Consider the following 25769-nt stretch of genomic DNA (forward strand, 5'->3'; position numbering starts at 1 on the left):
TATGAAAATAAAAAAGCCCCCCCCCAAAATAAAAAAACCCTAGCCTACAATAAACTACCAATGGCCCTTAAAAGGGCCTTTTGCGGGGCATTGCCCCAAAGAAATCAACTCTTTTACCTGTAAATAAAAATACAAGCACCTCCTCAACAGTAAAACCCACCACCCACACAACCAAACCCCCCAAATAAAAAACTAATCTAAAAAACCTAAGCTCCCCATTGCCCTGAAAAGGGCATTTAGCTCTTTTTCAGTCCAAACCCCTAAGCTAAAAATAAAACCCACCCAATAAACCCTTAAAAAAACCTAACACTAAACCCCGAAGATCCACTTACAGTTTTTGAAGACCCGACATCCATCCTCAGCGAAGCGGCAGAAGTCCTCAGCAAAGCTGGCAGAAGTCTTCATCCAGACAGCATCTTCTATCTTCATCCATCCGGCGGGGAGCGGCTCCACCTTCAAGACATCTGGCGTGGAGCATCCTCTTCAATCGACGTCTTCTGGAACAATGAAATTTCACTTTAAATTACGTCATCAGCCAATCGGAATTAAGGTTGAAAAAATCCTTTTGGCTGTTGCAATCAGCCAATAGGATTGAGCTTTCTTCCTATTGGCTGATTGGATCAGCAAATAGGATGAAAGCTCAATTCTATTGGCTGATTGCAACAGCCAATAGGATTTTTTCATCCTTATTTCCGATTGGCTGATAGAATTCTATCAGCCAATCGGAATCTAAGGGACACCATCTTGGATGATGTCATTTAAAGTGAAACTTCATTGTTCTAGAAGACGTCGATTGAAGAGGATGCTCCGTGACGGATGTCTTGAAGATGGAGCCGCTCCGCACTGGATGGATGAAGATAGAAGATGCCGTCTGGATGAAGACTTCGGCCCGCTTGGATGAAGACTTCTGCCAGCTTCGCTGAGGACTTCTGCCACTTTGTTGAGGATGGATGTCCGGTCTTCAAAAACTGTAAGTGGATCTTCGGGGGTTAGTGTTTAATATAGTTTAATTTAAATCCAAAGGTAAGTTTAAATTTATTATAAGATAGGGATGAGTTAATATTTAATGTAAAGTTAGCGGGTTGTTACGTTTAGGGGTTAATAGGTTAATTTCATTTATGGCGATGTGGGGGGCTGGCGGTTTAGGGGTTAATAGGTTTAGTAAGTGGTAGTGATGTGGGAGGCCAGGGGTTTAGGGGTTAATACATTTATTTAATTGTGGTGGGCTTCGGGAGTGGCGGGATAGTGGTTATTATATTTATTTAGGTGGCGGCGGGGTCAGGGAGCAGTGGAATAGGGGTTAATAACGTTATTTAGTTGCAGAGATGTCGGGTAGCTGTGGGATAGGGGTTAATACATTATTTAGGTGGCGGCGGGGTCTGGGAGCGGCGGGATAGGGGTTAATAACATTATGTAGGTGGCGGTGATGTCGGGACGGCAGATTAGGGGTGTTTAGACTCGGGGGTTATGTTAGGGTGTTAGGTGTAAACATTACCATAGAAATCAATGGGATATCTGCAGCAGCAGCGAACATGAGCTTTCGGTGCTTTTAGACTCCCATTGATCCCTATGGCATTCACGGCCTCCAGGGCGGCGGATTGAAAACCAGATACGCTGGGCCGGAATAGTGGCGAGCGTACCTGTTAGCAGTTTTGATAACTAGCAAAAGTTGTCAGATAGTGCCGAATTTGTATTTGGAACATCTGTAATGACGTAAGCATCGATCTGTGTTGGATTGAGACCGGCGGATCGTATGTTACATCTGTAGGCTTTGATAAATAAGGCGAATCAGGCTCGGAATTCCAGCGTATTTGCGGTTGACGGCTTGATAAATAGGCCTCAAAGTGTTTTTGCAATTGTCATAAATCATATACTGTCCCATGTAGTCAACATAATGATTTCCCAGCTAAAACTACTGAACAGTGTACAGTAGTTTTTATTTTCACTTTTTTAATGTCGTCTTATAACGTTTGTCTACTTTTTTTGCTAAGGGTTACTGTACTAGTCAGTTTGCTGCTGTTGGTTTTCATGAATCTCTCAGCCACGAGTTAAAGGCTAGAAGGATCACCGATGTGAAGACAACCCTTATATGCTTCTGTTTAGTCACAGGATTCCCGTTAAGGTATGATAACAAGATCTGTATGATTTTAAAGTTTTAGTTTGATTGTTTATAACTAATCTCTCCTTTAGTAGCCACTTGATATTGATCCATAGTTAAAGGAAAGACTTTCATTACCATTATATGTATAGCTTAGTGAGATTATACATTATATTATATATTTTTATTCTAAAGGGATTATTCATAAAAGAAATAACACCAGAACAAGGGTTTCCCGAATCTCAAGTTGAGGAGTAGGTTAATGAGTAGCTTATACTAGTGTTCTTTACAGAAAGCATGGTTGATTCATACTTGCAATATTTATAATGAAAATTAATTAAAGGTTTAAGAAAGTCAAAATGCATGATTCAGATATAGGATGTAATTTTAAGACACTTAAATTCACTTCTATTGAGGCCTGAGGACAGGTTTGAAAACAAATTATCTATACCTATATATAATCATATTGATATATGGGAATAGATATAACTTTTACTAAACAAATATATATATATATATATATATATATATATATATAGATATATAAATATTTATTTATGGGGCCACGATAGGTCGCAAAACAGGGAGCTCCTCACTTCATTCCAATAATCCGCCGTTTATTTAGCTAATACAGCAGCATCATCAATCAAGCATCAGTTTTATTAGTCTTCGCTACATCGCCAAATGTTGATATTATTACAAATAGTCTATGAAGAACCCTGTACTAGACCGTTGAAGATTTGGGCGGAAGCCTTAACAATATCTCTTAACTTCCACCCGGTAACCCGGTTAAAGCAGTTAAAACCACTCAACAATAACATGGAGGAAGCTTACAGGCTAACACAGATACTACTAGCTAAACTGGAGAGGCAGATGCACAACAGGTTTGAGGACCTTTTTTCAACGTTACAAAATCCACATGATGTAGAAGTCATTCCAGAGCCTAAACTGACAGACAAGATGGATTCTCGACCGCACTATGACTGCCATCAGCTAGCCGCGGGGTCAAGTGTGCTCAAATTGGCCCCTGATTACTGCGCAGGAGATCTATATGAGAAGATGCAGCATAGCTCACGGCCCTCTCTTCCGGGTGTGAGAGATGCGGCCGATCTCCCAGAGTTGAATAGGAATGTCTTGTGGATCCCAGCGATGTCGTCCCTGCACACTAGTTCCAAGTGCTTACTCGCTATGTCAGACAAGTTGTGGGACTTAACTAATCTGGTTCTACTTGTGAGTACACAGGTCCTCCAGCTACTGGACTTCATCCTGAAAGAGAAGGGGGTATGTACGCCTCGGACTGAGTTGGAGTAGGTTAAAACTTTCACAGTTATATAATTTATCTGCCATTTCTTCAGCAGAGTCAGTCAATTGGACTCATGATGACGGCAGAGCCTGATAGCTGCGAAGATACCCCATAATGCTGATCACTAATATTTTCCAGTATTGCATAAGTGTTTTGTGCAATTTTTCCTTTAAATAAGTTCATGGTTTGCATATTGGTCTCAGTTATTTTCATTGCTTACTGAAACATGTAGGTAAGAAACACCAGCAACTGCAGTAATATTTTCATGAGGTGTTTGCACTGTTTTACAGCATTCGCAGCAGGGTTTTTAATTAGGCTAACTTATTAAGTCGATAATAATTATACTCTACACTGTTAATCGTTATAGTAAGCTTTTGGCACAGAATCTTTACTAAGAGTCATTTATATATGTATACCAAGTTTACAGGTATCCAGTTTAGTATGACTGCATTGTTTATAACAAATACTGTTATTGTTTACAAAATGTGTTCTCTTAATTTATGTCATTGATTCTTTGAAGCCTTTAAGTGGCCCCCTCTTATCAAATCCACAGCACACATGCAACTACCATTTAGGAGTTTTTCTATTTGTATAAGCCCAGGTTCTTATGTGCAATCCTTTTCATACTAAATATCTCAGCAAATACTGTATATGACTCACACTTTAAACTTCTGCATCAACCATTTTACCCTTAATCTGTTTTCCTGAATCATGCATTAATTTCGTGAATATCCAGTGTTATATCAAATTAAATCATAATTAGTGGGTATATATAAGAGTGTCCCAATTTGTAATTTGTCCAGGTCTTACCATATAATTCTCTCTAACATGTCAAAAACATACCTGTACTGTAGGTAGTATACTTCTGATAACAAGGGCTATTACTAAACACCCAACGAGCCTATTACTAATCTGAGCCTGATCCTCCTTTCCCATACCCTCAATAAATCCCTTTCTTTTTACTCTGGGGGTCCAAGAGAGGCCCAAGTATAAATGGGGGGTGGGAAGAATGCTAGTTTTAGTTGCAATATGTTCTACATTGGATATATTTCATTAAAATATCACACTAGATTCCCTTAGGATTGCATTGCTATTTTGGTTGAGGTACAGAGTGACCTCTCGCCACCAGAGGGACAATTATAGAATGGAAAAATAGAGGTCTCAACTTGACAGATATTACTGATTATTACTACACCATATATATAATTCATAGCTTTTAAGAAATTATATTTTTCTTGTTGTGTACTGTTCTTTGTATCGTATAAAGTCATTTAACAATGTAATTATACAAATGACCTCAATAAAAAAAATATGATTTAAAAAAATATAAATATATATTTATTTATTTAAGAATAATTAGAACATATTCCTCTATGTGAAGAACATTTGAATGTGAAATATTCATATTTCGTGTTGGGTTTAGCGCACTTGGATAAATATGATCGGGTTAGCTCGCTAGGATGGGTGTGTTTTTTTTGCAGTTTTCACGCTCCATTAAAGTCTATGGGAGAATAAATTAACGCGGTCGCGATATTCTAAGTCCGACTTTTTGCATGCGTCAGGTTTTCCTTCACCCATAAACGATTTACTTTCAATTTGTAATATGAGCTTAACCCGACGTGCGCAAAAAGCCTCCTTCTAGCTTAGTTTATGCTCCAGCTGGAGCGCTAATTTGCGCTCCACTCCTAAACTAGCCCCTAATAAGAAAATGCTAATATGAATGCATTTGGGTTTCACTATGTAGTTTTATAGTAGAACAAATAAAACACTGTGAACTTAGTTCTATTAATTAACAAATTGAAATGTAAGAAACATTTTTCACCGCACGTGTTTATCTTCATCTTTTAATTTTACATCCTTTTTATCCACTAGAAAAGAATATTTTGTGAGGCAAGCTATGAAAGGAATCCTTACGGATCAGCATGTGATCTACACACCCAGACTGTTGTACATAACAGCATTCCTTAAACAGTTAAGTCTTCTGGTATTGCTTTGTCATGTTGTATAAAGTTGTTGTTTTTTAATAAGTTTGGAGTAAACGTTATTACAATATTAGCATAAAAACAGGACCTGCCCCACATACCTATCTAGGCTAGCCCACCTACAACAAAGGGTTCTTATCTAATATCATGCACAGTTGCAAAAAATATTTGAAATGATTACAAATACAAACAAATAATAATATATAAACATGTTTTTGATTCTCTTTGCAGTAAGCATATTGTATCACTAAACAAAATTACATGAACAGGGTTTTCACCTGCAAGGAATTTAGTAGACTGACACATTTTTCACTGGTTGCATAAATAAAAACCAAAGGCTTTTTTAAAAACAAAATTACAGATGATATTGCCTTATACAATTTAAAGCGTTTAAATTAGACTGCTGCAAATAGTCTTGAAAACAGGGTTTCTATTTCGTAGTTTACTAACTTGTTTGTTTAACGGGGGGGGGGGGGACAAGATGTCTTTAGGAGAAATATGAATTTGAAAATTACGCACCGGAGGATGCAGGTGAGCTGTGTGTAGCGGTGGTTCTGGAGCCGGCCAATTTACAACACTACCCCTGCCCCAGCGACACCCCCTCCAGTTTAACAGTAATTCCCTTTGTGACTACGGCCCTTACCATCTATGTGTTGGGGGAATGCTCTACATATGGCATATACCATCTAAACCCCATACAATTCTAGTGGTCTCTATATACTGTGTAAATTCACGGTTTTAAAGGGATACTTGGACTATCAGCATATTGCAGCATGTGGATCATTGGTATACTCACGTTGTGGACATCTATATCATTTATGCTGTGACATACCTCACATGTTTGAGGGTGCATTTTGTAAGTGTACATCGTTTTAAACCTTTTATAATAAAGTGGAACTTTTACAATCTGCACTTAGATCATTGTGTGTTTCCCCTCTTGCGCTCCACCACTTCTGTATCTACAAATTCCCTTTTTTTTGCCGTTTTTCATGGAGATCAGACCAGTGATTTGGAAGGGATCCGCATGGTGGACACGTAGGATACAGACATCCCAAGAAGAGAATAAGTATCTGCTTCTTTTCTTTTTAAAGACTATTTAAGCTATTGTGCTATTGCATCTTTTTGTTTTAAGAACGGACTTTAAAACATCTATATTACTATTACTGTTTATATTTAACGTTTACTGTATATGTTATGTGTGATGTGGCGCTACCTTAATATTGCGTAATAGCAATAGTGTTGCCCTCGAGGAATGAGCAGTGATTCTCTCAGGAGGTTGCTGTCCAGCAGTCTCATAGGCCAAACAAATAATACTCCTTAGCTAAAGAGAAAGAGAAGTAGCCGTAGCTTTCTGACCCTTGCGCTTACCAGAAAAACAAACAAAGCAGAAGACTGACGAAAGTCCTTAGTCGCCTGAAGATAGAACTTCAATGCACGCACATGTAGGTAGTGTAACAAACGCTCCTTAGGAGAAGAAGGATTAGGACACAAAGAAGGAACCACAATCTCCTGATTAATATTCTTGTTTGAAACAACCTTAGGTAGGAAACCTAATTTAGTACGTAAAACCACCTTATCAGAATTAAAAATAAGATAAGAAGAATCAAACTGCAGAGCCGAGAGTTCCGAAACTCTCTGAGCAGAAGAAATAGCAACAAGAAACAAAACCTACAAAGATAACATCTTGCCATCTAAGTGTCAGGGTTTTTTCCCTGTTGTTTGCCATGTGCTGCTGGCAGCCATTTTACTCACCTCTCTTCCTGACTATGGTGCATTGTTGGGGATGCTGCTCACTTCCTTTTATGACCAGACTGGTGTGCATCATCCATGTGAGACAGGATGCAGTCTCAGAATTGTGATGTCATCACTTATTATTTAAAGGGCCTCTGTTCAGTATGCTTTGCCTTTGCGTTGTCTCAGACCTGTTTGTGAGTGTTCCTGTGTATTACCTGGCTGCCTGACATCCTTCCTGGTTCCTGATCCCTGGCTTGTTCCTGACTCTGCTGTTTTCCTTGTTCCCAATTCCGGCTCGTCTGACTATTTGCTTTGGCTCCTGACTCGGCTCGTCTGACTACCAGCTCTGGTTTTGACTCCTGGCTTGTTATTTGACTTGTGGACTTTTTATTATTTTTTTACTATGAATAAAGATGTGATTATTTTTGCACTTCTCGTCTGATTCCTGGCACCCTGACATTACGCAAAGGCCATGAATCCTGATGGTGCTAATAATCCACCTTTACCTGCCATCATTTCCAGGATGGATGAACAGGATCACCGCTTGAATCAATTTGCACTAGCCCTGCAAACCCTGCTGACTCACACTGCACATTTGGACCAAAGTGTCCCGCAAGTTATGGCTGTTCCTGTTTCCGCTACTGCACCTATGCCTACCAGGAGCATGTCCGGTTCTGCACCTCTACCTCAGCGATATGGAGGCAATCCTATTCAGTGCAGAAGGTTTTTGAACCAGGTGGGCATTTACTTTGAGAGGTTACCTCAAGCGTTTCCCTCTGACAGAGCAAAGGTGGGATTTCTCATCTCGTTGCTCTCTGCACAGCTCTTGCCTGGGCTAATCCCTTGTGGGAGACTAATAAACCTGTGATTTCAAATTACCCTGAATTTGTGGCCTCCTTTCGAAGGGTATTTGATGTTCCGGCTCGCTCCTCCTCTGCTGCTAAACGACTCATGTCCATTCAGCAAGGTACAAGATCTGTTGCTCAGTATGCTATTGAGTTCCATACGCTTGCCATAGAGGTAGGTTGGAACAATGAAGCCCTTGTTGCCGCCTTTTTCATGGGCTCTCTGATGCGATTAAAGATGAAGTTGCTACCAGAGATTTACCAGAGGATCTCGAGGCATTGATGTCTTTTTTGATCCTAATTGACATCAGACTCAGAGAGAGGCCCTCTTTCAAGGAGCGCTTGCGGAAGCCTCCTGTTCCGTTGTCTCGTACGTGTTCGTTCCCACCCATGCCTCCCTCTCCTCCCATGCCTCCTGGTCCCGAGTCACCAGGTACTGCTGAGCCGATGCAGTTGGGATTCGCGCGTCTCTCCGAGGCGGAGAGGGCCTTTAGGAGGAGGGAGGGGCTCTGCCTCTATTGTGGGTTACAGGGCCACCTGTCGAAATCTTGTCCTACACGGCCGGGAAACGCTCACACCTAAGGTCCTGTCGGGGCAGACCTTGGGTGGTTTATCCTCGTCCCCGGAACCACTTAAGGAGAAACCTTTTGTCATGGTTGTCCTTTCCTGGGTGGACTCCTCCATAGTCAATCAGGCTCTTGTTGACTCCGGGGCTGCAAGCTATTTCATTGACAGTGCTTTTGTATCAAAGCACTCCATTTCTGTTTTGCCTCGGTCCGTTCCACTTGCTATTGAGGCCATTGATGGCAGGCCCCTTCAGCCCACACGTTTCTCACGGAACTGCTCCGTTGTCCATGGCTGTTGGAGCTCTCCATTTTGAAACCCTCCAGTTCCAGGTGATAAACTCTCCGCATTTTCCGGTTGTTCTGGGTTATCCCTGGCTCCAAAAGCACAATCCCAGTCTTGACTGGCGCAGGTCCGAAATTTTGTCATGGTCCCCGCAATGTATTTCCACTTGTCTTCGGAAACCAGTAAAAGTCTTGTGCACTTCTTTGGTATCTCAATTGCCAGAGGAGTACAGAGAGTTCCTAGACGTGTTTGACAAGGTGCGTGCCAGTACGTTGCCTGCTCAATGGTCTTACGATTGTGCCATAGACCTGCAACCTGGAGCCATTCCTCCTCGGGGCCGGGTGTACCCTCTGTCTGCTGTTGCAGAGAATTTTGCTATGGAGGAGTATGTTGCCGATGCTTTGTCGCGGGGAATCATCCGCAAATCCTGCTCTCCTGCAGGGGCTGGCTTCTTCTTTGTGAAGAAAAAGGGTGGCAAGTTAAGACCATGTATCGATTATAGGGGTCTTAATCGTCTTACCATTAAGAATGCTTACCCTATTGATTTGAGAGGAGCATACAATCTCGTTAGGATTAAGGAGGGTTACGAATGGAAAACAGCATTTAACACCAGGAGCCCTTAGGCCTATGTAGGCCTATTGGCCTGCTGTTTTTCAGGAATTTATTAATGATGTCCTATGAGATATGTTGCAACAGTGTGTTGTGGTGTACTTAGATGACATCCTCATACACTCACCCACACTTGAGGCTCATCGTTCTGATGTTACACAGGTTCTTCAGAGACAACGTGAACGGCCTGTTTTGTAAACTTGAGAAATGTGAGTTCCATCAGACTCAAGTAACCTTCCTAGGTTATGTTATCTCCGTTGCAGGGTTTTCCATGGATCCTGACAAGTTATCTGCAGTTCTGCAGTGGCCTCACCCAGTTGGTCTTCGGTCTATTCAATGTTTTTTGGGGTTCGCCAATTACTATAGAAAGTTTATTAAAAACTTTTCTTCCTTGGTCAAACCTATTACAGACATGACCCGTAAAGAGAATGATCCACTCCATTGGTCACCTACTGCCATTAAGGCCTTTGATAGTCTTAAGACTGCCTTTGCTGCCAATCCAGTTCTGGCTCATCCTAAACCTGTCCTGCCTTTCATTCTTGAGGTTGATGTGTCTGAGACTGGAGTAGGTGCCCTCTTGTCTCAACATCCTATGCCTGATGGTTCCTTGCATCTGTGTGGTTTCTTTTCTAAGAAATTGTTTCCAGCGGAGTGCAATTATGAAATTGGTGACAGGGAATTACTGGCCATAATTTTGGCACTCAAGGAATGGATGCATCTTCTCGAGGGTACTAGCGTGCCAGTGCTCATTCTTACTGACCACAAGAATTTAACTTATCTATCTGAAGCAAAACATTTGTCGCTCCGACAGGCCAGATGGGCGCTATTTTTGTCTCGGTTTAATTATGTGGTCTCCTACCTGCCTGGTAGTAAGAATGTTAGGGCTGATGCCCTCTCTTGACAATTTTCGCTTCTGTCCAAGGAGGCGTCTGTACCTACTCCTGTTATACCTCCTGACCATATTTTGGCTACCATACGTACTAATTTGACTTCTCCCTTGGGGAGGAGATCCTGGCTGCACAAACCAATGCACCTCCTGAGAAACCTAGTGGTAAGTGTTTTGTTCCTGAGAATCTTCAAACTAAACTTTTGCACACTTACCACTATCCTAAAGCCGCAGGTCACCCAGGCAAGAACCAAATGATTTGGTCTGTCACTCGACAATTCTGGTGGCCAGGTCTTCATTCTGATATTGCTGCATATGTTGCCTCCTGCTCAGTTTGTGCACAGAATAAGACTCAACGTCTTCCTGTGGGTCTTCTTCAACCTATTGCTAATGGTGAGCGTCCTTGGACACATCTTTCCATGGACTTCATTGTCGAGCTCCCTGTTTCCAATGGCAATACTGTTATCCTTATGGTGGTTGACCGTTTTTCTAAAATGTCACATTACATTCCCTTGATGAAGCTGCCTACTGCTCAGGAGCGTGCTTCAATATTTGCCCGGGGGTCTTCTGTTTACATAGGTTAATATTAAAAAAGGGTTTAAGCAGAGCGCTGGTTAAAAGGGGATACCACACAACTTACAAGCGAGAAAAGATCCTTCTGTCTTTTCAAAATGTAGTGAGAATTGTAGTGGTAGTAAGTGCGCTAAATGAAAGCTAAAGGTATCCAAATATTAAAACAAATAATAAGTGTATCCAGTAACATATACAGGAGTTGGTAATCGTGCCAAGTATGATACGTGTATTAGATTTCTACAGTACTATTAACAAGGGGGGGTGATCTATAAAATGACAGTGTCCGTGAAAATGTAGTGGTATGCGGAGGTCTTACTTAGGAAAGATGATCTATCAGTAGTGTACTAATAATAAAGGATGAAGTCAAAGTATGTGTCAAAAAACAGTGTGATCATATATTTATGTGATATTAGGTGATATATAATATTGTCAAGCAAAATGAGAGTTAAGGTTACAAAGAAACAATGTGTTAAACTAGATACAGATTGTGAGGAAAACTTAAATGTATCTAAAAAAATTCCCTTGCAGCCTTATTCATATAATAAAAATATTTTGTTTATTTTTACACAATCGCAATCAAATTGAAACTTAAAACAGAGGGACGTCTCCCCATATATAAAAACAATAAAATCAGATTTTAGGCAAATTGAAATTCCATACTAGATACTTTATAAGCAACTTAGTAAGCAAACTTTAGCTGGGGAAGTGTGTTAGTAATCCACTGTATTATGCGGAGAGAGACAGTCTCTTATACCATCAGAAAACCTTTTTAAAATGTTGTTGCTTCACAGATAAGTTTTTACTGACCAAGTTCAAGGTTTAGGCAATATATAGATTTCTTGTAGCACAATACATGTTTTAAGCGAACCTTAAAACATTTTTGGCACCTAGTGAACTGAAAACAAAAAAGAAAAATACACTAAAACAAAAAGATATAACTGGGAAAAGTATTATGGTTTTTTTTCCATGCTACTCATGTAAAGCTTGTGGCCACAGTAACAAACTAAAAAATATCAGAATTAATAATATAGAGAAACCCCTCACAATTAAAGACACCATAAGATGTACCAATAAAAATATAATCTATATTCTTAAGTGCTCCTGTAACCTTTTTTATTTTGGGGAAACCAAAAGAATGGTCAGAGACCGAATAAGAGAGCATATTGGCAATATAAAGAATGGTAGAGATGATACTCATCTATACAAACACTCTAAATCAGTCCATAAAGGCAAAATTAAGGATTTAAAATATTGGGGTGTACAAAAAGTACATAATCATTGGAGAGGTGGCAGTATAGAGAAAAAATTACTGATAAAAGAAGCAGAGCTAATTTATAAATACGATACTCTATACCCAAAAGGTTTAAATTCGGAACTAGATCTCTCACCCTTTCTGTTTGACTAATGGGGGTTTTTTATATTGCAACTTTTACTCTGCTTAGGTTATATGGTCATAATCAACTCGACAACAATCCCTTTGTAGGATGTACATATATATCTCCTCTGTCTTATAAAAATCGTTATATTACAAGTTTCAAGTTTTATGGCCATAGAATGCATATATAAGAAATCCTTTTAATAACATCAGCATTAAAATATCGTAAAAAATGTTTTAGATGGCTGTCAGACAAATTTTATGAATATTAATTATTTTATAAAACATCCTATAAAATGTTTGATAAGTTTTATAATTATTTATGAATATCACTTATTCTAGAATATTATGAACTGATTGTAGTAGTACCTATAATGTAGCCTTTTTTAAGTAAGCAGACACTAAGCAAAAAACATAATTTATGTAAGAACTTACCTGATAAATTCATTTCTTTCATATTAGCAAGAGTCCATGAGCTAGTGACGTATGGGATATACATTCCTACCAGGAGGGGCAAAGTTTCCCAAACCTCAAAATGCCTATAAATACACCCCTCACCACACCCACAATTCAGTTTAACGAATAGCCAAGAAGTGGGGTGATAAAAAAGTGCGAAAGCATATAAAATAAGGAATTGGAATAATTGTGCTTTATACAAAAATCATAACCACCACAAAAAAAGGGCGGGCCTCATGGACTCTTGCTAATATGAAAGAAATGAATTTATCAGGTAAGTTCTTACATAAATTATGTTTTCTTTCATGTAATTAGCAAGAGTCCATGAGCTAGTGACGTATGGGATAATGATTACCCAAGATGTGGATCTTTCCACACAAGAGTCACTAGAGAGGGAGGGATAAAATAAAGACAGCCAATTCCTGCTGAAAATAATCCACACCCAAAATAAAGTTTAATGAAAAACATAAGCAGAAGATTCAAACTGAAACCGCTGCCTGAAGTACTTTTCTACCAAAAACTGCTTCAGAAGAAGAAAATACATCAAAATGGTAGAATTTAGTAAAAGTATGCAAAGAGGACCAAGTTGCTGCTTTGCAAATCTGATCAATCGAAGCTTCATTCCTAAACGCCCAGGAAGTAGAAACTGACCTAGTAGAATGAGCTGTAATCCTCTGAGGCGGAGTTTTACCCGACTCAACATAGGCAAGATGAATTAAAGATTTCAACCAAGATGCCAAAGAAATGGCAGAAGCTTTCTGGCCTTTTCTAGAACCAGAAAAGATAACAAATAGACTAGAAGTCTTTCGGAAAGACTTAGTAGCTTCAACATAATATTTCAAAGCTCTAACAACATCCAAAGAATGCAACGATTTCTCCTTAGAATTCTTAGGATTAGGACATAATGAAGGAACCACAATTTCTCTACTAATGTTGTTGGAATTCACAACTTTAGGTAAAAATTCAAAAGAAGTTTGCAACACCGCCTTATCCTGATGAAAAATCAGAAAAGGAGACTCACAAGAAAGAGCAGATGATTCAGAAACTCTTCTGGCAGAAGAGATTGCCAAAAGGAACAAAACTTTCCAAGAAAGTAATTTAATGTCCAATGAATGCATAGGTTCAAACGGAGGAGCTTGAAGAGCCCCCAGAACCAAATTCAAACTCCAAGGAGGAGAAATTGACTTAATGACAGGTTTTATACGAACCAAAGCTTGTACAAAACAATGAATATCAGGAAGAATAGCAATCTTTCTGTGAAAAAGAACAGAAAGAGCAGAGATTTGACCTTTCAAGGAACTTGCGGACAAACCCTTATCTAAACCATCCTGAAGAAACTGTAAAATTCTCGGTATTCTAAAAGAATGCCAAGAAAAATGATGAGAAAGACACCAAGAAATATAAGTCTTCCAGACTCTATAATATATCTCTCTAGATACAGATTTACGCGCCTGTAACATAGTATTAATCACAGAGTCAGAGAAACCTCTTTGACCAAGAATCAAGCGTTCAATCTCCATACCTTTAAATTTAAGGATTTCAGATCCTGATGGAAAAAAGGACCTTGCGACAGAAGGTCTGATCTTAACGGAGGAGTCCACGGTTGGCAAGAGGCCATCCGGACCAGATCCGCATACCAAAACCTGTGAGGCCATGCTGGAGCTACCAGCAGAACAAACGAGCATTCCTTCAGAATCTTGGAGATTACTCTTGGAAGAAGAACTAGAGGCGGAAAGATATAGGCAGGATGATACTTCCAAGGAAGTGATAATGCATCCACTGCCTCCGCCTGAGGATCCCGGGATCTGGACAGATACCTGGGAAGTTTCTTGTTTAGATGAGACGCCATCAGATCTATTTCTGGAAGTTCCCACATTTGAACAATCTGAAGAAATACCTCTGGGTGAAGAGACCATTCGCCCGGATGCAACGTTTGGCGACTGAGATAATCCGCTTCCCAATTGTCTATACCTGGGATATGAACCGCAGAGATTAGACAGGAGCTGGATTCCGCCCAAACCAGAATTCGAGATACTTCTTTCATAGCCAGAGGACTGTGAGTTCCTCCTTGATGATTGATGTATGCCACAGTTGTGACATTGTCTATCTGAAAACAAATGAACGATTCTCTCTTCAGAAGAGGCCAAAACTGAAGAGCTCTGAAAATTGCACGGAGTTCCAAAATATTGATCGGTAATCTCACCTCCTGAGATTCCCAAACTCCTTGTGCCGTCAGAGATCCCCACACAGCTCCCCAACCCGTGAGACTTGCATCTGTTGAAATTACAGTCCAGGTCGGAAGCACAAAAGAAGCCCCCTGAATTAAACGATGGTGATCTGTCCACCACGTTAGAGAGTGTCGTACAATCGGTTTTAAAGATATTAATTGAGATATCTTTGTGTAATCCTTGCACCATTGATTCAGCATACAGAGCTGAAGAGGTCGCATGTGAAAACGAGCAAAGGGGATCGCGTCCGATGCAGCAGTCATAAGACCTAGAATTTCCATGCATAAGGCTACCGAAGGGAATGATTGTGACTGAAGGTTTCGACAAGCTGAAATCAATTTTAGACGTCTCATGTCTGTTAAAGACAGAGTCATGGACACTGAATCTATCTGGAAACCCAGAAAGGTCACCCTTGTCTGAGGAATCAATGAACTTTTTGGTAAATTGATCCTCCAACCATGATCTTGAAGAAACAACACAAGTCGATTCGTATGAGATTCTGCTAAATGTAAAGACTGAGCAAGTACCAAGATATCGTCCAAATAAGGAAATACCACAATACCCTGTTCTCTGATTACAGACAGAAGGGCACCGAGAACCTTTGTAAAAATTCTTGGAGCTGTAGCTAGGCCAAACGGCAGAGCCACAAACTGGTAATGCTTGTCCAGAAAAGAGAATCTCAGGAACTGATAATGATCTGGATGAATCGGAATATGCAGATATGCATCCTGTAAATCTATTGTGGACATATAATGCCCTTGCTGAACAAAAGGCAAGATAGTCCTTACAGTTACCATTTTGAACGTTGGTATCCTTACATAACGATTCAATATTTTTAGATCCAGAACTGGTCTGAAGGAATTCTCCTTCTTTGGTACAATGAAGAGATTTGAATAAAACCCCATCCCCTGTTCCGGAACTGGAACTGGCATAATTACTCCAGCCAACTCTAGATCTGAAACACAATTCAGAAATGCTTGAGCTTTCACTGGATTTACTGGGACACGGGAAAGAAAAAATCTCTTTGCAGGAGGTCTCATCTTGAAACCAATTCTGTACCCTTCTGAAACAATGTTCTGAATCCAAAGATTGTGAACAGAATTGATCCAAATTTCTTTGAAAAAACGTAACCTGCCCCCTACCAGCTGAGCTGGAATGAGGGCCGCACCTTCATGTGGACTTAGAAGCAGGCTTTGCCTTTCTAGCAGGCTTGGATTTATTCCAGACTGGAGATGGTTTCCAAACTGAAACTGCTCCTGAGGATGATGGATCAGGCTTTTGTTCTTTGTTGAAACGAAAGGAACGAAAACGATTATTAGCCCTGTTTTTACCCTTAGATTTTTTATCCTGTGGTAAAAAAGTTCCTTTCCCACCAGTAACAGTTGAGATAATAGAATCCAACTGAGAACCAAATAATTTGTTACCCTGGAAAGAAATGGAAAGTAGAGTTGATTTAGAAGCCATATCAGCATTCCAAGTCTTAAGCCATAAAGCTCTTCTAGCTAAAATAGCTAGAGACATAAACCTGACATCAACTCTAATAATATCAAAAATGGCATCACAGATAAAATTATTAGCATGCTGAAGAAGAATAATAATATTATGAGAATCATGATCTGTTACTTGTTGCGCTAAAGTTTCCAACCAAAAAGTTGAAGCTGCAGCAACATCAGCCAATGATATAGCAGGTCTAAGAAGATTACCTGAACACAGATAAGCTTTTCTTAGAAAGGATTCAATTTTCCTATCTAAAGGATCCTTAAACGAAGAACCATCTGACGTAGGAATAGTAGTACGTTTAGCAAGGGTAGAAATAGCCCCATCAACTTTAGGGATTTTGTCCCAAAATTCTAATCTGTCAGACGGCACAGGATATAATTGCTTAAAACGTTTAGAAGGAGTAAATGAATTACCCAATTTATCCCATTCTTTGGAAATTACTTCAGAAATAGCATTAGGAACAGGAAAAACTTCTGGAATAACCACAGGAGATTTAAATACCTTATCTAAACGTTTAGAATTAGTATCAAGAGGACCAGAATCCTCTATTTCTAAAGCAATTAGTACTTCTTTAAGTAAAGAACGAATAAATTCCATTTTAAATAAATATGAAGATTTATCAGCATCAATCTCTGAAACAGAATCCTCTGAACCAGAAGAGTCATCAGAATCAGAATGATGATGTTCATTTAAAAATTTATCTGTAGGGAGAGAAGTTTTAAAAGATTTTTTATGTTTACTAGAAGGAGAAATAACAGACATAGCCTTCTTGATGGATTCAGAAACAAAATCTCTTATGTTATCAGGAACATTCTGCACCTTAGATGTTGAAGGAACTGCAACAGGCAATGGTACTTTACTAAAGGAAATATTATCTGCATTAACAAGTTTGTCATGACAATTAATACAAACAACAGCCGGAGGAATAGCTACCAAAAGTTTACAGCAGATACACTTAGCTTTGGTAGATCCAGCACTAGACAGCGATTTTCCTGAAGTATCTTCTGACTCAGATGCAACGTGAGACATCTTGCAATATGTAAGAGAAAAAACAACATATAAAGCAAAATTGATCAAATTCCTTAAATGACAGTTTCAGGAATGGTAAAAAATGCCAAAGAACAAGCTTCTAGCAACCAGAAGCAATGAAAAATGAGACTTAAATAATGTGGAGACAAAAGCGACGCCCATATTTTTTTAGCGCCAAATAAGACGCCCACATTATTTGGCGCCTAAATGCTTTTGGCGCCAAAAATGACGCCACATCTGGAACGCCGACATTTTTGGCGCAAAATAACGTCAAAAAATGACGCAACTTCCGGCGACACGTATGACGCCGGAAACGGAAAAGATTTTTTGCGCCAAAAAAGTCCGCGCCAAGAATGACGCAATAAAATGAAGCATTTTCAGCCCCCGCGAGCCTAACAGCCCACATATATTTAGAACTTTATAAACAAAGTGCCCAACCATAGCTTAGAGTGTCACAGAAAATAAGATTTACTTACCCCAGGACACTCATCTACATGTTTGTAGAAAGCCAAACCAGTACTGAAACGAGAATCAGCAGAGGTAATGGTATATAAATAAGAGTATATCGTCGATCTGAAAAGGGAGGTAAGAGATGAATCTCTACGACCGATAACAGAAAACCTATGAAATAGACCCCGTAGAAGGAGATCACTGCATTCAAATAGGCAATACTCTCCTCACATCCCTCTGACATTCACTGCACGCTGAGAGGAAAACCGGGCTCCAACTTGCTGCGGAGCGCATATCAACGTAGAATCTAGCACAAACTTACTTCACCACCTCCATAGGAGGCAAAGTTTGTAAAACTGAATTGTGGGTGTGGTGAGGGGTGTATTTATAGGCATTTTGAGGTTTGGGAAACTTTGCCCCTCCTGGTAGGAATGTATATCCCATACGTCACTAGCTCATGGACTCTTGCTAATTACATGAAAGAAATGATATTCCTCTTTAAGCTGAGAATGAATATAAAGAGACTATTCCACCTTAAATGAGCTGGGACATATACAGAAAAAACACAGATACATAGTATTCTTGTTATTCCACCTTAAATACATCAATCAAGAAACCACCAATGAGGGTTTTCTGACACCTTTATAAGGATACACCTGACCAGTCACACTTATCTTGAAAAAGCTCCCTGGCGAGCGAAACACGTTGATCTGAGTGGCTGTATTATTTGACATAATACTACTTGAATAAGGACATCTTACATCTAAGGATTTTCTCAACTTTACTCATTAACCCGGGTTACTTCTTCAACATTCCTCAACATCCTCCTTTTTCCTGCGTGCAATTAGCACTAAGTGCAGGGAAGTACCTCTGTTTGAAAACCAAAGAGTGATTATCTCCAAAACAACCTTTGATTCCAATATCAAGAAAGCCGATTATCACGGTAACAGAAGTTGAAGTATGCCGATGACGTCAGACGCCGAGATACACGCGGCGCACTGACTTAGTTTGGGAACTTGGGGCTGAACAGAGGATATCGGTGCCACACGAGTGGTGAAGTAAGTAGAAAGAATCTTAAAAGATTTAAGATCCATAAAGTTTAATGACTGTATTGTGCTACAAGAAATCTATATATTGCCTAAACCTTGAACTTGGTCAGTAAAAACCTATCTGTGAAGCAACAACATTTTAAAAAGGTTTTCTGATGGTATAAGAGACTGTCTCTCTCCGCATAATACAGTGGATTACTAACACACTTCCCCAGCTAAAGTTTGCTTACTAAGTTGCTTATAAAGTATCTAGTATGGAATTTCAATTTGCCTAAAATCTGATTTTATTATTTTTATATATGGGGAGACGTCCCTCTGTTTTAAGATTTGATTGCGATTGTGTAAAAATAAACAAAATATTTGTATTATATGAATAAGGCTGCAAGGGAATTTTTTTAGATACATTTAAGTTTTCCTCACAATCTGTATCTAGTTTAACACATTGTTTCTTTGTAACCTTAACTCTCATTTTGCTTGACAATGTTATATATCACCTAATATCACATAAATATATGATCACACTGTTTTTTGACACATACTTTGACTTCATCCTTTATTATTAGTACACTACTGATAGATCATCTTTCCTAAGTAAGACCTCCGCATACCACTACATTTTCACGGACACTGTCATTTTATAGATCACCCCCCCTTGTTAATAGTACTGTAGAAATCTAATACACGTATCATACTTGGCACGATTACCAACTCCTGTATATGTTACTGGATACACTTATTATTTGTTTTAATATTTGGATACCTTTAGCTTTCTTTTAGCGCACTTACTACCACTACAATTCTGTTTACATAGGTTACCCAAGGAGATAGTGTCGGACCGGGTTAGCCAGTTTGTCTCCAGATTTTGGCGTTCCTTTTGTGCTCAAATGGGGATCCTGTTTTCCTTCTCCTCGGCATATCACCCTCAATCCAATGGGTCTGCGGAACGGTCTAATCAAGCTCTGGAACAGTTCCTCTGTTGCTATGTCTCAGATTCTCAGATCACCACAATAATTGGTCTGAACTGTTACCTTGGGCAGAGTTTGCTCGTAATAGTGCTATTAATGCTTCCTCCAAGTTATCCCCGTTCATGGCAAATTATGGGTTTCAACCATCCTTGTTGCCCGATTCATTCATGTCTCAGGGTATTCCGGCTTTGGAGGAGCATCTCTGGCAACTCCGTTCCACGTGGGTACAGATTCAGGATTGCCTTCATAGTTCTATGCAGCGCCAAAAGTTGCAGGCTGATCGTAGGCGTCTGCCCGCACCTTCCTACCAGGTTGGTGAGAGAGTTTGGCTGTCCTCCCGCAACTTGAACCTTTGTGTGCCTTCCAATAAATTGGCTCCCCGTTATGTTGGTCCTTTTCGAATACTCCGACAGGTTAATCCTGTGGCCTACGCTCTTGACCTTCCTCCTGCTATGCGCATTTCCAATGTTTTTCATGTCGCACTCTTGAAACCATTGGTTTGTAATCGGTTTACCACTGTGTTGCCTCGTCCCTGTCCTATCTTTGTTGACAACCATGAGGAGTATGAGGACAGCAGCACTATTGACTCTTGTATGTCCAGGGGCCGTGTACAGTATTTGGTTCACTGGAGGGGCTACGGTCCGGAGGAGCATTCTTGGGTTCCCTTCTCTGATGTTCATGCTCCCGCCCTCCTCCGTGCCTTCAATGCCCGTTTCCCCAATAAGCCTTTTGTCCTCCCGTGGAGGAGGGGTCATTGAGGGGAGGGTACTGTCAGGGTTTTTTTCCCTGTTGTTTGCCATGTTCTGCTGGCAGCCATTTTACTCACCTCTCTTCCTGACTATGGTGCATTGTGGGGGATGCTGCTCCTTTCCTACACTTCCTTTTATGGCCAGACTGGTGTGCATCATCCATGTGAGAAAGGATGCAGTCTCAGAATTGTGATGTCATCACTTATTATTTAAAGGGCCTCTGTTCAGTATGCTTTGCCTTTGCGTTGTCTCAGACCTGTTTGTGAGAGTTCCTGTGTATTACCTGGCTGCCTGACGTCCTTCCTGGTTCCTGATCCCTGGCTTGTTCCTGACTCTGCTGTTTTCCTTGTTCCTGATTCCGGCTCGTCTGACTATTCACTTTGGCTCCTGACTCGGCTCGTCTGACTACCAGCTCTAGTTTTGACTTGTGGACTTTTTGTTATTTTTTGCTATGAATAAAGGTGTGATTATTTTTGCACTTCTCGTCTCAGTCTGATTCCTGGCACCCTGACACTAAGCAATGCATAGGATCAAACGGAGCCCGCTGTAAAACTCTAAGAACAAGGTTAAGACTCTAGGGAGAAGTAACGAGCTTAAACACAGGCCTAATCCTAACCAAGGCCTGACAAAAATATTGCACGTCTGGCGCATCTGCCAAATGCTTATGCAACAAAATAGACAACACAGAAATCTGACCTTTCAGAGTACTAGCTGACAAAGCCTTCTCCAGACCCTCCTGGAGAAAAGACAAAATCCTAGGAATCCTGACTCTACTCCAAGAGTAGCCTCTGGATTCACACCAATACAGATATTTACGCCATATCTTATAGTAAATCTTTCTTGTCACAGGCTTACGAGCCCGAATCATGGTCCCAATGACCGACTCTGAAAACCCATGCTTAAATAAAATCAAGCGTTCAATCTCCAAGCAGTCAGCTTCAGAGAAACGAGATTTGGATGAAGAAAAGGACCCTGAAGTAGAAGGTCCTTCCTCAAAAGGAGTCTCTACGGAGGTAGAGATGACATTTCCACTAGATCTGCATACTAGATCTTGCGAGGCCACCCCGGGGCTATGAGAATCACCTACACCCTCTCCTGCTTGATCCGAGCAATGACTCTTGGCAGGAGAGCGAATGGAGGAAATATGTATGCTAGACTGAAATTCCAAATGACCGCCATAGCATCTATCAAGAAAGTCTGTGGATCACTTGACCTCGAGCCGTACCTCAGAAGTTTGGAATTCTGCCGAGAAGCCATGAGATTTCTGAAATAATTTCAACCAAACCAGGCCCAAACAAGGTCTTACCCTATTAGGGAATAGCTAATAACTTAGACTCAGAAGAAACATCCACAGACCAGAATTTTAACCAAAGGGCTCTGCGAGCTAGAACCGCAAAACCAGACATTTTTGCTCCCAGTTAAGTGACCTGTAAGAAAGCATCCATAATAAAATAATTGGCTAACTTAAGAGCCTTAATCCTGTCCTGGATCTCCTCAAGAGGATTATCTGTCTGAATAGAATCAGACAATGCATCAAACCAGTAAGCTGCAGTGCTGGTAACAGCAGCAATACACAACGCATGCTGCCATTGAAGACCTTGGTCAACATACATTTTCTTTAATAATGCCTCAAATTTCTTATTCATTGGATTCTTAAAAGAACAACTATCCTCTATGGGAATAGTGGTGCTCTTAGTTAAAGTGGAAATAGCTCCTTCCACCTTAGTAACCATTTTCCATGACTCCTTAATAGAGTCAGCTATAGGAAACATTTTCTTAAAAATAGGAGATGGAGAAAAAGGAATACCAGGTCTCTCCCACTCCCATGCAATAATCTCAGAAGAACGGTCTGGAACAGGAAATACCTCCACCGCAGAGGGAACAACAAAATACTTTTTCAGCTTACTAGACTTCTTAGGGTTAACAATAATAGTAGTATCGGAGTCATCCAAGATAGCCAAACCCTCCTTAAGTAACATGAAAAGGTGTTTCAGCTTAAATCTGAAGGACAAAACTTCAGCATCAGTAGAAGGAATTATACTGCCCGAATCTGAAATTTCACCCTCAGATGCACCCGAAGAATCTTCATCCTCAGACTTCTGAGAGGAAATACTTTGATTAGCTACCTCAGAATCAGAAGCCTTACTTACCGTTTCTATAAATTTCCTTTTGCGTTTTCCCTGCAGCATGGGAAAAGCAGACAGCGCCTCAGATACCGCAGAAAATACCTGGGCAGTAATATCTTGCAAAATAACTCCAGACGGAGCATGAGAGGAAATGCAGGGCACTGCATGATGATGCAGATGAATAGGATTGGGACGCTTGAGGAGAAAGCTGCAGCACATCTGAAACGGGAGGCTCCTGAACAGCATCCGCCTTAGCTAATGATGGCTCAGGGTCAAAAAGTCTATTTCTATAAGCTAATGTTCTTTCAATACATGAAGAACAAAAAGGTACTGGAGGTTCCACCTGGGCATCAAAACATAAGCTACAGGTAACACCCTGCACAGCCTCCTGATCCATAATACAAAAAAGAAGCAAATAAAAATGTAACCTTTTTTTTTTTTAACTTTTTTTTTTCATCTTTTAACAAAGGATGTAATACAGAACTAAAAAAACATTCTAAATAAATGTTCCCTTTAAATTGACCAAATCAAAAACTGCCATAAAAACCTGCACCCTGACAGGATTAATAAAAAACGTCCCCCTTGCAGCGTTTCAGCTGAATAAGTGCCAAATTTTTCCCTGCTACATAGAAAAATAAAACTGGAACTTACCTTAATATTTATCTGTCCAGCAGTAGGACAGCTCACCTGGTTTGATGGACCTGTGCAAATACAGAAAGACTGAGTAAACTTACTCAGGCTATCTAAATAGGGCAGCAAAATGTTTTGGGAAAACGCAGTGAGGATTGTACCCCACAAGTTCCCAATTGCTTAAAAGCCACCACTGCCCTACTGAAGAGGCTGACACGGGCTAAGGCTAGACCCTTTAGAAAGATCAGAGCAAACCTACTCTGCTTTAAAATAAAAAAATATTGATTGTAGATCAGACACCAAAACTTCACCTCCTCCTTACACCGCAGGCAAAGAGAATGAATGGAGGTTATGGGTAAGGGAAGTGACATATATAGCAGCTTTGCTGTAGTGCTCTTTGTCTCCTCCTGCTGGCCAGGAGTGATTTTCCCACTAGTAATTGATGATTCCATGGGCTCACCATATCTCAGGAAAGAAAAGTAATTGGAAACACATTAAGGGAAAAACAATTTTATAGTATACTGTCCCTTTAATAACTTCAATAGGGACACACAGAATCCAGGTGTTGTCTGTAGCTTTCTCAGGAGAAATCAGTATTGTGAAAGTAGCAATCACACACTGGATGGCTATCTCAGACATTACTGGTAATCATACTTTCTAGTGAGTACAGAAAAGGTAAAACAGCATAGATGGTGTTCAAGTTGTCTAAAACACACTAACACACTGGAACATGCACTTTTCTTGATCTTGTAAAGCATATACTGCTTTATGAGATCACTCGAAGAAGAGACAGCCTCAGATCCATGGGAGATATTTTTGTGTGTTGGGGTGCCTACCTGTTAAATTTTCTAATCTGGCCACAGAAAATCTTAGTAAAGGGACATTGGGTGGTAAGGTAGCAATAATCTGTACTCCATGGGGTCACTATCTTCTGAAGAAGGGCTACAGCCCACACTACCTTTCTCCAAATAGGTAGCTATGCAACAGAAAGGGGTATTTGCCTGTAGGGGAATGTGAAGTATCCACTGCAAGAGGGCATTAAGATAAATATTGACTAATTCTAAATATCACTAGCAAAGGAAAATATGTATCCAATTATTAACATCCTTCTCTTCTGTTCCTTTTAGTGTTTTGCCCTGGGACGCCCAAATTCATTGCAGTAAGCGTTTGGACATAAAAGTATAATTACATGCTTACAAACAATGTAACACAATCTACAGTGAAACCAAATCTGCTTTGGAAGCACATTTATTCTGAACTGAACTTATGAATCACAATGCAAGCTCTTCTTTCCTTTTATGCATCTACAGGCTACCATGGAATTGCAGATTGTTTTATACATTTTAGTTTGTCTCAAAACAAAGACGGTATGGTGGTGGTGGTGGTTTACAGCTACAATAAGTAGATTATCCCAAAGAAAAAAAACACAAGAATATTTTGCATTCAACTGTAATTAATACAGTTATATTGTTTTTCAATTTAAGGCTAAAATGTTGAGCTGGTAACTGTATGTAACTCTTTGCCATACTGGCAATTTCATTCCTAGTCATAAAATTACATCTTTTAATACTATTATTTGTGTGCACAAAATCTTTTTTTAATTGCATTACTGAAAGTGGAACACAATTGATTTCCATAATTATTGAAGTTCCAACCTGCAAATTAAACTTTTATTTTATGTAATTTGTTATGATTTAGATCACTAACAACCTTTGCGATATTTAGAACTTCACCATTAGAATGATTGAGTATTTAACGGTTTAGTGTTTCTGTACTATTCCAGTAAAGAATATCATATGGAACCTTCTTCTTGCATGCTGATGATGAATGGTCGCATGAATGCATATCACTTTGACTTTGATGGTTGGTTCTTGTTTCATTGGATATCTGGAGGCCATTTTTCATAATAATGAATGACTGGGTGATTTTACCTGTATGCTTTTTGTTACTAACATCTACAGAATTGGTTTTCAGTACTGGAGTGAGGGAACACAATATCTCAACCATATGGTCTACCTAAGAATTAAAAAAAAATGTTTAGGAACATTTATATAAAAGTGTAATTAAGCATTTTATAAAGGAACACAAAGTAGGCCAAATGTCTAGTGGGTCTCTCAGGAAATTGACTTATATAGTCATAGGGTAATACGTTGTCTCATTTGAAAGGTGGGTTTCTAATTTCTGATGTTTGAATCTGCTTATTTAAAGGTTGCTGTTTGATGCAAAGAGAGAAGAGGTGATGTGGGGCTACTTTAATGCTAAGGGCTCAATTTATAAAATATTGTCGGATACTGTACATAATACCAGTAGATATACTAGCTTTTCCACTAGTG

The 25769-nt window shown here is 39.8% G+C and overlaps 1 protein-coding gene across 1 annotated transcript in view; it reads left to right on the top strand.

Annotated features, from left to right (window-relative positions):
* Nucleotides 1-25119, top strand: part of LOC128641087 (retinol dehydrogenase 10-like) — a 32555-nt gene extending 7436 nt beyond the window's left edge. Inside the window, exons 3-5 of the mRNA XM_053693654.1 lie at nucleotides 1992-2122; nucleotides 5274-5372; nucleotides 24564-25119. Coding sequence (XP_053549629.1) covers nucleotides 1992-2122; nucleotides 5274-5372; nucleotides 24564-24621 — 288 coding nt within the window. The 3' untranslated portion in view covers nucleotides 24622-25119. The remainder of the gene's footprint in view (nucleotides 1-1991; nucleotides 2123-5273; nucleotides 5373-24563) is intronic.
* Nucleotides 25120-25769: the final 650 nt, after the last annotated feature.

This window comes from Bombina bombina, chromosome 1, assembly GCF_027579735.1.
Source record: "Bombina bombina isolate aBomBom1 chromosome 1, aBomBom1.pri, whole genome shotgun sequence".
Lineage (NCBI taxonomy): Eukaryota > Metazoa > Chordata > Amphibia > Anura > Bombinatoridae > Bombina > Bombina bombina.